We start from the raw sequence: 12,560 nt of genomic DNA, 5'->3' as shown, positions 1-12,560 counted from the left end.
GTCCCAGGTGTCCTTTCTGTTTTGAACTGGGAAGTAATGGGTGGCTTTTCTGCATGGCTCAGGTGTCCTCTCCACAGCACATTGGGATGCTTTTTCAGCACGCCGGCATGTCCAGGTGTATTTCTACTCCATGTCGGGATGTCTCGATTTCCCTTTTTGCCCAGTAGCAGGATATCTTGGGTCCCTTTTCGGCGCTACGTCAAGGCGGCCTTTCCACTCCACGTCAGGGCGACCGGGTGTCCTTTCCGCACTACGTCAGGGCGACCGGGTGTCCTTTCCGCACTACGTCAGGGCGACCGGGTGTCCTTTCCGCACTACGTCAGGGGGACCGGGCGGCCTTTGCGCACTACGTCAGGGCGACCGGGCGGCCTTTGCGCACTACGTCAGGGCGACCGGGCGGCCTTTGCGCACTACGTCAGGGCGACCGGGCGGCCTTTGCGCACTACGTCAGGGCGACCGGGCGGCCTTTGCGCACTACGTCAGGGCGACCGGGCGGCCTTTGCGCACTACGTCAGGGCGACCGGGCGGCCTTTGCGCACTACGTCAGGGCGACCGGGCGGCCTTTGCGCACTACGTCAGGGCGACCGGGCGGCCTTTGCGCACTACGTCAGGGCGACCGGGCGTCCTTTCCGCACTACGTCAGGGCGACCGCGTGTCCTTTCCGTACTACGTCAGGGGGACCGGGCGGCCTTTGCGCACTACGTCAGGGCGACCGGGCGACCTTTGCGCACTACGTCAGGGCGACCGGGCGACCTTTGCGCACTACGTCAGGGCGACCGGGTGTCCTTTCCGCACTACGTCAGGGCGACCCGGGCGTCCTTTCCGCACTACGTCAGGGCGACCGGGCGTCCTTTCCGCACTACGTCAGGGCGACCGGGCGTCCTTTCCGCACTACGTCAGGGCGACTGGGTGTCCTTTCCGCACTACGTCAGGGCGACCGGGTGTCCTTTGCGCACTACGTCAGGGCGACCGGGCGTCCTTTCCGCACTACGTCAGGGCGACCTTTCCGCACTACGTCAGGGCGACCGGGCGTCCTTTCCGCACTACGTCAGGGCGACCGTGTGTCCTTTCCGCACTACGTCAGGGCGACCGTGTGTCCTTTCCGCACTACGTCAGGGCGACCGTGTGTCCTTTCCGCACTACGTCAGGGCGACCGCGTGTCCTTTCCGCACTACGTCAGGGCGACCGCGTGTCCTTTCCGCACTACGTCAGGGCGACCGCGTGTCCTTTCCGCACTACGTCAGGCTGGACTGGATTTCCCTTCCACATTACATCAGGATGTTCCAGGTTTCCTTACGCACTACATCAGGACCGTCCGTGTGTACTTTTTGCATCTTGCCAGGAGGTCTTGAGTGTCCTGGAAAAGGTTGATTTTTTTGTGTCCTTTCTCCAGATTCTTTAAAAGAGTTATACTTGAATTAACGAAGTCAATCTCAAAGAGTTATGCAGAAGCACATTATGGAGGAGTCATTCTTGGGTTCGGCTGGGAAGTGTAAGGGTAGGAGGCGTTAGGAGTAATTTGGACAAAGGGGAAGTCAGCGGGAAGATGACCGGACTGGCTGGAGGCTTGTCCAGGAGGAAACGGACTTTATTGGTGCAATCTCGCAGGACATTCCTAAGTACTGTGAGCAGGACCTGCATCGGATGGAGCAGCTCCCGTAGCTTCGAGCCTCTGGAGGATCCATCTCTCGATCTCTTGGAATACGGAGCTAGTCACCTCGGGCAGTTCTTTGTGCAAAGCGTGAAATCCTTTATCATAGGTCTGCAGAAGTAAACATATATTTAGTATTCTCACATCTCCATACTGATGTGCCTTAAAAAACTCCAAATTGCTACTGGTATAATGTCCACATACTATTGCTATCAAAACCCTGCAATCCATATTACAACCACTAGGTGGTGACGTAATAGACATATACTATAAACCTCTCCCGATAGAGTAAAGCAGAAGTTATTTATTTATTTTTTTTAATTAGGTAACGGTGCACTTTGGGACGTCTGATCAGGACTTATACAGGTTACTTGACCCTTAGATTCTAAGAGTCGGCACAATTATTCCTGTGTCTTTGGTTGTGAGTGGAAAAGAATCAGCCATATTACGATATGGGGCGATACGGGAATGTAACATGTTATGTTTGTTACCTCATTAATAGCAGAATCATCCAGGTCATCTGGCCCTCTCTCTGAGGTCGGAGTGCTCCCTCGCTTTGTCATCCTCTATGTGTGATACATTATTTATATCGCACAGATTGTATTTACTATTCAGGGTTTAGATTTTGGCTGAAGTACAGACCCCGACATCTGGATTCAATCACGGAAAGACCTGAATCCTTCTAGCAAGGTGCTGAGGAACCGTGTAGCGTCTGGTTGCCAACGGTGCAGAGGTGGCGCAAGTATTTAAGAACATATATACCGTATTTTTCGAATTATAAGACACACTATTCCTCACAAAAATTTGGGAGGAAAATGAGGGGTGCGAATGTAGCTTACTGGGGGGTGGAGAATGGGGGCTGTGCTGGCTGCCGAGGGGGCCTGTGCTGGCTGCCGAGGGGGCCTGTGCTGGCTGCCGAGGGGGCCTGTGCTGGCTGCCGAGGGGGCCTGTGCTGGCTGCCGAGGGGGCCTGTGCTGGCTGCCGAGGGGGCCTGTGCTGGCTGCCGAGGGGGCCTGTGCTGGCTGCCGAGGGGGCCTGTGCTGGCTGCCGAGGGGGCCTGTGCTGGCTGCCGAGGGGGCCTGTGCTGGCTGCCGAGGGGGCCTGTGCTGGCTGCCGAGGGGGCCTGTGCTGGCTGCCGAGGGGGCCTGTGCTGGCTGCCGAGGGGGGCTGTGCTGGCTGCCGAGGGGGGCTGTGCTGGCTGCCGAGGGGGGCTGTGCTGGCTGCCGAGGGGGGCTGTGCTGGCTGCCGAGGGGAGGGGCTGTGCTGGCTGCGGTGGGGGGGGGGCTGTGCTGGCTGCGGTGGGGGGGGGGCTGTGCTGGCTTGCGGTGGGGGGGGCTGTGCTGGCTGCGGTGGGGGGGGCTGTGCTGGCTGCGGTGGGGGGGCTGTGCTGGCTGCGGTGGGGGGGCTGTGCTGGCTGCGGTGGGGGGGCAGTGCTGGCTGCGGTAGGGGGGCAGTGCTGGCTGCGGTAGGGGGGGGGCTGTGCTGGCTGCGGTGGGGGGGCAGTGCTGGCTGCGGTAGGGGGGGGCTGTGCTGGCTGCGGTGGGGGGGGCTGTGCTGGCTGCGGTAGGGGGGGGCTGTGCTGGCTGTGGTAGGGGGGGGGCTGTGCTGGCTGCGGTGGGGGGGGCTGTGCTGGCTGCGGTGGGGGGGCTGTGCTGGCTGCGGTGGGGGGGCTGTGCTGGCTGCGGTGGGGGGGCTGTGCTGGCTGCGGTGGGGGGGCTGTGCTGGCTGCGGTGGGGGGGGGCTGCGCTGGCTGCGGAGGGGGGGGCTGCGCTGGCCGCGGAAGGGGGGCTGCGCTGGCCGCGGAAGGGGGGCTGCGCTGGCCGCGGAAGGGGGGCTGCGCTGGCCGCGGAAGGGGGGCTGCGCTGGCCGCGGAAGGGGGGCTGCGCTGGCCACGGAAGGGGGGCTGCTCTGGCCGCGGAAGGGGGGCTGCGCTGGCCGCGGAAGGGGGGCTGCGCTGGCCGCGGAAGGGGGGCTGCGCTGGCCGCGGAAGGGGGGCTGCGCTGGCCGCGGAAGGGGGGCTGCGCTGGCCGCGGAAGGGGGGCTGTTTGGAGCAGGGAAGTGCGGAAAATGAGATGCTCTGTTGGCGGTTCGGGCATTAAATAATGGCACCTGGAGTCAGCACGTGCACAGATGGAGCTCTCGGCTCAAGATCTCCTCTACACACTCGCCAGCCCATTGATTTCCCAGCAGCAGACTTAAGGAAAATGGCACCCAGATGTGCGCGTGCGCAGATGAGATCTCAGCTTGTCAATGAGCCGAGAGCTCAATCTGCGCACACACCGACTCTGGGCGCCATTTCTTTGAAGCCTGCACCGCAAACAGAGCATCTGTGGCACCCGCCGCACCACCCAGCTCCACACAGCCAGCAAGGAAACCTGCAGCCAGCACAGCCACCACTGCAGTGCCTGAAGCATCGCCGTACTCTAGCAAAGCCCCTGCCTCCTGTGACCCCACTTCACCACCGCTGCTGCCCCCCCTCCGGTAAGACACCACCGGAGTACAAGACTGATCCCCTTTTTTTTAAAATCTTTAAATTTGGGGTGCGTCTTATAAAACGAAAAAATACAGTATATTCACATCATATTATCCGACCGGGAAACGGAGCTCTAGCTTTCCCTAAGATGGGTCATCTACATTGTGGGTCACCTGGTTATAACGGACAGTGAGGGCCGCTAGCAGACAAACACCTCCATCAACTTTACTCCAGGAGACACAAAATCGGAGTTTAGGGGTAAAATCCTCTCCTCACCTTTAGTGTCTTGTCCTCGCTGGGAATGGTGTCCATCATGAGGTGTGAGCCCCGGATGTCACACAGCTTGTCCGCAGTGCCGTGGAAAAGCAACAGGGGCAGCTTAAAATGAGGAAGCGCCTTCTCCACCCGCGCCGTGGCATTGAGGAGCTGAACCCCAAAAGAAACCTTCATCCCTCTGTGGTAAACCAAAGGGTCCGTGGCGTACGACTCCACCTGGATGGAGAAAAGGCAGCAGTGACATTTTCTGTAGAGAAGACATTTCACAATATAGAAAAATCTGATTAGTAAAGCCGACCGATGCGAAAAAGGAGGATGGAGCAGAGCAGCAGTGACGTGTCTGTGCCAGGATATCCGGGACATCCGGGGGCAATGCATGGGCACCGGCTGATAGCAGAGAAGAGGCGAGGACACCAGGCATTTCTCACGCATTTTCCCATACAGCCATAGTAATCAGATTTGGCGGTAATCTGTTATATGGCGGTATAGTTTTCAGCACAGGTGAGACAGGCGGAGCGAGCGCATTAGCAGCTGTCACATTCAGTTATTCTCACAACAGACCCGGCTGTCATCTGCTTCACAGCCGTGAAATGACTCCTCCAGAATGTCTGACAGCTGCCGGCCACAAAGTGACCCCACACCGGCACAAGCCATTCTCATTTTTTGATTCTTTGAAGGTTAACCCATTCCTGGCTGAGACAAAATGCACAGGAGCATTCTGGGCATCCCGGCTTTGTATACCTTCTCCATCCATTACATTCTCAATTCATGACATTTCAACTCTTTGACATCAGCCAATGGTATTGGCTACTGGGCTACTGTATCTAAGCCTTTGAAAAATGTATCCAAACTTATATGATTGATACTGTTTCAGAGAACTACATTAATTTCCCCAACATGTAACATTAGTGTATATAATATAAGGACTGAATGGAGAAAAACAAGTGTATCTAATCCTGTCCTGTGTGATCCTGTCTGTTGAGCTGTGAATCTAATCCTGTCCTCTGTATCCAATCCTGCCCTGTGTGATACTGCTTGCTGAGCTATGCATCTAATCCTATCCAGTGTGATACTGCCTGCTGAGCTATGCATCTAATCTTATGTGTTATACGGTCTACTGAGCCATGTATCTAATCCTATCCTGTGTGATACTGTCTGCTGAGCAGTGTATCTAATCATATCCTTTGTGATACTGTATTCTGAGCTGTGTAACTAATACTGTCTTGTGTGATACTGTCTGCTGATCTGTGTATCTAATCCTATCCAATGTGATACTGTCTGCTCAGCTGTGTATCTTATCCTGTCCTGTATGATACCGTCTGCTGAGTTGTGTATCTAATCCTGTCCTGTGTGATAGTGTGTGCTGAGTATCTAATCCTGTTGTGTGATACCATGTGCTGAGCTGTGCATCTAATCCTGTCCTGTGTGATACCGTCTGCTGAGCTGTTGTATCTAATCCTATCCTGTGTGATACTGTGTGCTTAGCTGTGTATCTAATCATGTCCTGTGTGATACTGTCTGAGCAGTGTATCTAATCCTGTCCTGTGTGATACTGTGTGCTGAGCATCTAATCCTGTTGTGTGATACCACGTGCTGAGCTGTGCATCTAATCCTGTCCTGTGTGATACCGTTTGCTGAGCTGCTGTATCTAATCCTATCCTGTGTGATACTGTGTGCTCAGATGTGTATCTAATCCTATCCTGTGTGATACGGTCTGCTGAGCTGTGTATCTAATCCTGTTGTGTGATACCGTCTGCTGAGCTGTGTATCTAATCCTGTCCTGTGTGATAGTGTGTGCTGAGTATCTAATCCTGTTGTGTGATACCATGTGCTGAGCTGTGCATCTAATCCTGTCCTGTGTGATACCGTCTGCTGAGCTGTTGTATCTAATCCTATCCTGTGTGATACTGTGTGCTTAGCTGTGTATCTAATCATGTCCTGTGTGATACTGTCTGAGCAGTGTATCTAATCCTGTCCTGTGTGATACTGTGTGCTGAGCATCTAATCCTGTTGTGTGATACCACGTGCTGAGCTGTGCATCTAATCCTGTCCTGTGTGATACCGTTTGCTGAGCTGCTGTATCTAATCCTATCCTGTGTGATACTGTGTGCTCAGATGTGTATCTAATCCTATCCTGTGTGATACGGTCTGCTGAGCTGAGTATCTAATCCTGTTGTGTGATACCGTCTGCTGAGCTGTGTATCTAATCCTGTCCTGTGTGATACTGTATATCTAATCCTATCCTGTGTGATACTGTCTGCTCAGCTGTGTATCTAATCCTGTTTTATTATACCACATGCTGAGCCGTGTATCTAATCCTGTCTAGTGTGATATACTCTCTGCTGAGCTGTGTATCTAATTCTATTTTGTGTGATACTGTGTATCTAATCTTGTCCTGTGTGATACCGTGTTCTGAGCTGTGCATCTGATCCTATCCTTTGTGATGCTGTGTATCTAATCCGTGTCCTGTGTGATACCGCGTGCTGAGCTGTATATCTGATCCTATGCTATGTGATACCGTGGGCTGAGCCACTTTCCCGCCGCCCTCGGTGTGACACTGATGAGGAGCAGCGCCGCTTGCCCAGATCTCCATTTACTGTATATACTGAGCCGCGCGGCCGGGAGCCCGACTCCCCGTAATGAGCCATCAGCTGAGATCTGAGGCAGGACGCCGCCTGTAAAATATGGATGAGGATGTATAATTTACTGCCACATGACCTCTTTAACCCCTTGTACCACCGGCTGCAGCATAAACTGGAAGAGACTGCAAATCGCATGATACCCATACTGCATAAGGAGAGTGGGGGGAGTAGTCCATGCCCTGTCCTAGACTCTGATGGGTGATGTAGTCTTTTTGCAGGAAGTATTAAGATATTATTGATCCACTTAGTAATAGATAGAGTCACACAACAGAATAAGACCCATCGACACCAGCCTACTGACAGTTTCCACGTGATGTCACAGCAGGAAGATATTTTATAGCTAACATGAATTGCACATGGGTTGTGAATGAGGATACAGGACCACGGGAGGAGGGGGGGTTAGGGGGGGGGGGGATCAGTAGCCCCCGGACCTGCTGTATGATATAGACGCAATTGCGGATGGTTTATAGTAAGAATGTACAATATAAAAGGTAAATATCTGACAATTCACTGCGCAATAAAGTTCTGCAACTTTCTAACACACTTTTAATTTCTCACCATTTTCAAGATCTCTGCTTGCTGGTAGTGAATGCAATGAGTGAGAATGAAAATTGTTAGAATTATATCCGGTCTAAACAATCCCAAGCAGTCTGGATGCAGATACATTGTAGCAAACGATAAGAACAGGAGAGAGATTTGCTGCTGAGCACTGGATGCAACTGTAGCAAACCCTCAGCTGTGAGAATTGAGTCAGCACAGGGTTTTCTGTCTCTAGATTGGGGTTTCTCTATGTCTAGGTCTCAAGTATCAGAAAATCTGGGGTTCACATCAGTTTATACAATGGAAACCCCCACATTGTGTAGAGAAGCTGAACAGGACTGTTTATTCCATAAGGAAGAAGAGGTCACAGGTCCCCCAGGTTACAGCTGCACTATGTATGCTAGTGGAGAGATCAGGTACGGTAACCACTGGCGCCGCTTATCTCCCGCATAAAGAAAAATATCCTCAAAGCCTCCGACTAGTAACAAAACCTAATGCACGCACCTCCTCCTTATTCCGGGACACGTTGTTTGGGTCGATGCAGCCGAGAGAGAGGTTGGGAAGGACGTGGTTCAGTATTTTGGCTGCAAACACCTGTTAAGAGAGTACATACAGACATTAGACACACACATTATATACTATCATATAGCTCTCCATATCTATAGATATATATTCTATGTATAATAAATATAAATATAACTATATATATATATATATATAATTGCCTTATTCTGTCTGTCTGTCTTGCTCCAAAATTCTGTCCTTACCGCGACAAGCGTCTCATTGGCCGCTCGCCTCTCCTCGGCTCCGCCCCCCGCACGGATTGGCCGCTCGCCTCGGCTCCGCCCCCGCACGGATTGGCCGCTCGCCCAGGCTCCACCCCCCACACGGATTGACCTCTCGCCCCGGCCCCCTGCACGCATTGGCAACTCGACCACGCCCCGCCCCCCTCACGCATTGCACACTCGCTCTGGCCCCGCCCCCCGCACGCATTCCCCGAACCGATACGGAGCCCCGACTCCCAGGTGAGTGCTGTACCCCCGGGAGCCCACATCAGCGTACGCCGCCAACCCAGCCGACACATACCCTCGCATTGCTGGGGTTGCCGGCGTACGCTGGTGTGGGCTCCCGTGCGAGCGGGGGGGCGGGGTACGCTGGTAACCATGGTACACCGAGTAATATTGTGTAGCATGGTTACCAGCGTACACCGGCTCCCAGATGAGCGCATCAAGGTCCTGCAGCGGCGGAACACACACACACACGCACACACATAAGAACAGACACACACACATCAGATCGCATCCACACACTCACAACATCCCGTGATATCGCTTGCTTCTTGGCGGCGATACTGTGCGTGCAGTGACCTTCCAGGACCTGCCGGAGGATCACATGGCCGGAAGCATGTGGTATCTCCGGATGTTGTGATTGTGTGAGCGCGTATGTGCGATATCGTCAGTGTGTGTGTGTGTGTGTGTGTGTGTGTGTGAGAGTGTATGTGTGACGCCCTGGGCAAGCCAGGGGTCACAGGTCATAACACCACCACACCCTACACCCCAGTTAGGAACACCAAGGCTAACCAAAAATCCTTGTTGCCTTCCTCCAGGGGCTGATGTCCACACCAGGGGGTGGGCCCCAGGCGGTTGGCTCCGCCCACCAAGGAGTTTACAGCCCTGGAGGCGGGAAGAACCAGGCAGATGAGTTTAGGAGGAGGAAGTAGAAGGAAGTGGTAGAGGAGCTAAGGAGAGAAGCTGAAGGAAAGGGAAAGGAACAGTTTGTAAAGCCTGAAGCTGGTCCGGGTGTGTGCCCCAGACTGAGAGACAGCAAGGTCAGCAGACGGCGGTGACTGTCTGCAGGGGTGACTGCTTGGAGGTTGCTGGAAGGACCGCGGACGGGTGGTGGCCCGGCGGTACCGGAGCGATATACGAAGAGCAGTCAGCACTAGTGGCAGGGGCCTTTCGGATCCCGGCAAGGCTAGGAGTCGCCATGAATTTGCCAAATCCGTTAGTGAAGGGGACCTCTGGGTCTCCCAACCACCAAGTCCCGATTGAAGGCAACAGTCCAACCGTTACAGAGAGACACCGCCACCGCCAGGGCACCAGTTTCTCAGGGCCAGCGCCTGCGGGCAAAGTAGGGCTCCTCCGGCCCATATCCAAGCCGGGGAGCGGGTTACTGGTGGGAACCCATCGCAACCATCATCATCTTAGGTGCAGGAAAAGGGACCGTCAACTACTGGGGAAAAGCAAGTGCAGCCGTCCGTGGGAACCGTCTTTCCAGCCGTGTGTTTTACCGAGAACTGTGTCATCGTCTCAGGCTGAGTGAGTACCACAGTGCCGCAAGGCACAGCGCTGCCCCCGCGTCCCTGCACCCCACCAAGCCCTGCACCACGCACCTCATCACTGGGCCCCGGGACAACAACCCCATACCGACGGAGGGGAGAACCAACAACTTTGCTGCTGTCATCAGTCCCCGGGATCCCCATACAGAGCAGCGGTGGTGTCAACAAATCACCACAACCGTGGGTGGCGTCACGGACAATAAACTATCCCAAAAACCAATCCCCTTTCACTCACGGGCGAGGAGCGCCGCTCGAGTCCCCGGGATCCGGCCCATCGCTTGAGCCACCGAGCAGCAGCAGCAGGCCGCAGCAGCAGCCGGACCCGAGCAGTGGGAGAGCGCTGCGTCCCCTCCTCCGCCTGCGACATATGCGATCGGATGTGTGTGAGTGTGTTCTGATGTGTGAGTGAGTGTGTATGAGTGTATGCGATCGGATCTGTGAGTGTCGGCAGAGGAGCACGGCGTGCAACACAGCTGCTGGGACCGCCCACCGGTGGGCACAGGGAGAAGTGGGGTGTGTGAGTGAGTGTATGCGATCAGATGTGTGCATGTATACCGTCTGATGTGTGACTGTGGAACACGATGTGGAGTGCGCAGCATGGGGGATGGAGCACGATGGGGAGTGCGCAGCATGGGGGATGGAGCACGATGGGGGGTGCGCAGCATGGGGGATGGAGCACGATGGGGGGTGCGCAGCATGGGGGATGGAGCACGATGGGGAGTGCGCAGCATGGAGGATGGAGCACGATGGGGAGTGCGCTGCATGGGGGATGGAGCACGATGGGGAGTGCGCAGCATGGGGGATGGAGCACGATGGGGAGTGCGCAGCATGGGGGATGGAGCACGATGGGGAGTGCGCAGCATGGGGGATGGAGCACGATGGGGAGTGCGCAGCATGGGGGATGGAGCACGATGGGGAGTGCGCAGCATGGGGGATGGAGCACGATGGGGAGTGCGCAGCATGGGGGATGGAGCACGATGGGGAGTGCGCAGCATGGGGGATGGAGCACGATGGGGAGTGCGCAGCATGGAGGATGGAGCACGATGGGGAGTGCGCTGCATGGGGGATGGAGCACGATGGGGAGTGCGCAGCATGGGGGATGGAGCACGATGGGGAGTGCGCAGCATGGGGGATGGAGCACGATGGGGAGTGCGCAGCATGGGGGATGGAGCACGATGGGGAGTGCGCAGCATGGGGGATGGAGCACGATGGGGAGTGCGCAGCATGGGGGATGGAGCACGATGGGGAGTGCGCAGCATGGGGGATGGAGCACGATGGGGAGTGCGCAGCATGGGGGATGGAGCACGATGGGGAGTGCGCAGCATGGGGGATGGAGAACGATGGGGAGTGCGCAGCATGGGGGATGGAGAACGATGGGGAGTGCGCAGCATGGGGGATGGAGCACGATGGGGAGTGCGCAGCATGGGGGATGGAGAACGATGGGGAGTGCGCAGCATGGGGGATGGAGCACGATGGGGAGTGCGCAGCATGGGGGATGGAGCACAATGGGGAATGCGCAGCATGGCGGATGGAGCACAATGGGGAATGCGCAGCATGGCGGATGGAGCACAATGGGGAATGCGCAGCATGGGGGATAGAGCACGATGGGGAGTGCGCAGCATGGGGGATAGAGCACGATGGGGAATGCGCAGCATGGGGGGATGGAGCACAATGGGGGGTGCGCAGCATTGGGGATGGAGCACGATGGGGGGTGCACACCTCCCCCCAAAACACACACACACACACACCCACACACGCACTGCACAACACACCACACACACTGGGAACCACAAACACTGCCCTACACAGACACCCACACAGACAACGCCGCACATACACAACTCCCAACACACAAACACCGCGGCACACACAAATATACGCACATACCGCACAACACACACATTGCACAAAACATACCTCCCCCCAAAACACACACACACACACACAAACACAAACCGTGCAACACACACATACGCTACAGACACACAGCGCTCCACAAATAACGCAACACACAAACAACACCGCTCTCACCCCCCGCCACACCCAGACAACACCCAGAACATGTACAGCCCCTACACAAACACTTGGTAACTACACACAACAACATATATATATATATATATATATATATATATATATATATATATATATATATATATAAACAAAAATCATACATTAACTACACAATACGTAAATTCTAGAATACTCGATGTGTAGAATCGGGCCACCTTCTAGTATATATATATTTCTATTAATATGTTATTGATATTGATACATTCTATTACTATCATATACATATACACACATATTCTATTAATATATATATATATATATATATATATATATATATATATTACGCATTCTATTAATATACTGTATGTATTGATATATATTCTATTAATATATACAGTATATACACACACATATATATTAATAGTGAGCACGAGAGAGAGGGGGGGGGCGCAAGAGAGAAGGGGGACGAGCGCGAGAGAGAGTGGGGACGAGCGCGAGAGAGAGGGGGGTGCAAGAGAGAGAGGGGGGAGCAAGAGAGAGAGGGGGGAGCAAGAGAGAGAGGGGGTGCGAGAGTGAGCGAGAGGGAGAGTGAGCGAGAGGGAGAGTGAGCGAGAGGGAGAGTGAGCG

The 12,560-nt window shown here is 54.8% G+C and overlaps 1 protein-coding gene across 2 annotated transcripts in view; it reads right to left on the bottom strand.

Moving 5' to 3' along the window:
• The window catches only part of MGLL (monoglyceride lipase), a 125,678-nt gene that overhangs the window by 1,918 nt on the left and 111,200 nt on the right, over window positions 1-12,560 (bottom strand). For both annotated transcript variants that reach the window (XM_075321514.1, XM_075321513.1), the window contains 3 exons: window positions 8,087-8,176; window positions 4,401-4,616; window positions 1-1,762 (listed from right to left, as the gene is read on the bottom strand). The exon at window positions 1-1,762 is cut by the window's left edge and continues 1,918 nt beyond it. In XM_075321514.1, the coding sequence (XP_075177629.1) occupies window positions 1,616-1,762; window positions 4,401-4,616; window positions 8,087-8,176 (453 nt within the window). In that variant the 3' untranslated portion in view covers window positions 1-1,615. The remainder of the gene's footprint in view (window positions 1,763-4,400; window positions 4,617-8,086; window positions 8,177-12,560) is intronic.

Source organism: Anomaloglossus baeobatrachus, chromosome 8, assembly GCF_048569485.1.
Source record: "Anomaloglossus baeobatrachus isolate aAnoBae1 chromosome 8, aAnoBae1.hap1, whole genome shotgun sequence".
Lineage (NCBI taxonomy): Eukaryota > Metazoa > Chordata > Amphibia > Anura > Aromobatidae > Anomaloglossus > Anomaloglossus baeobatrachus.
This window is presented reverse-complemented; position numbering and strand designations above follow the sequence as displayed.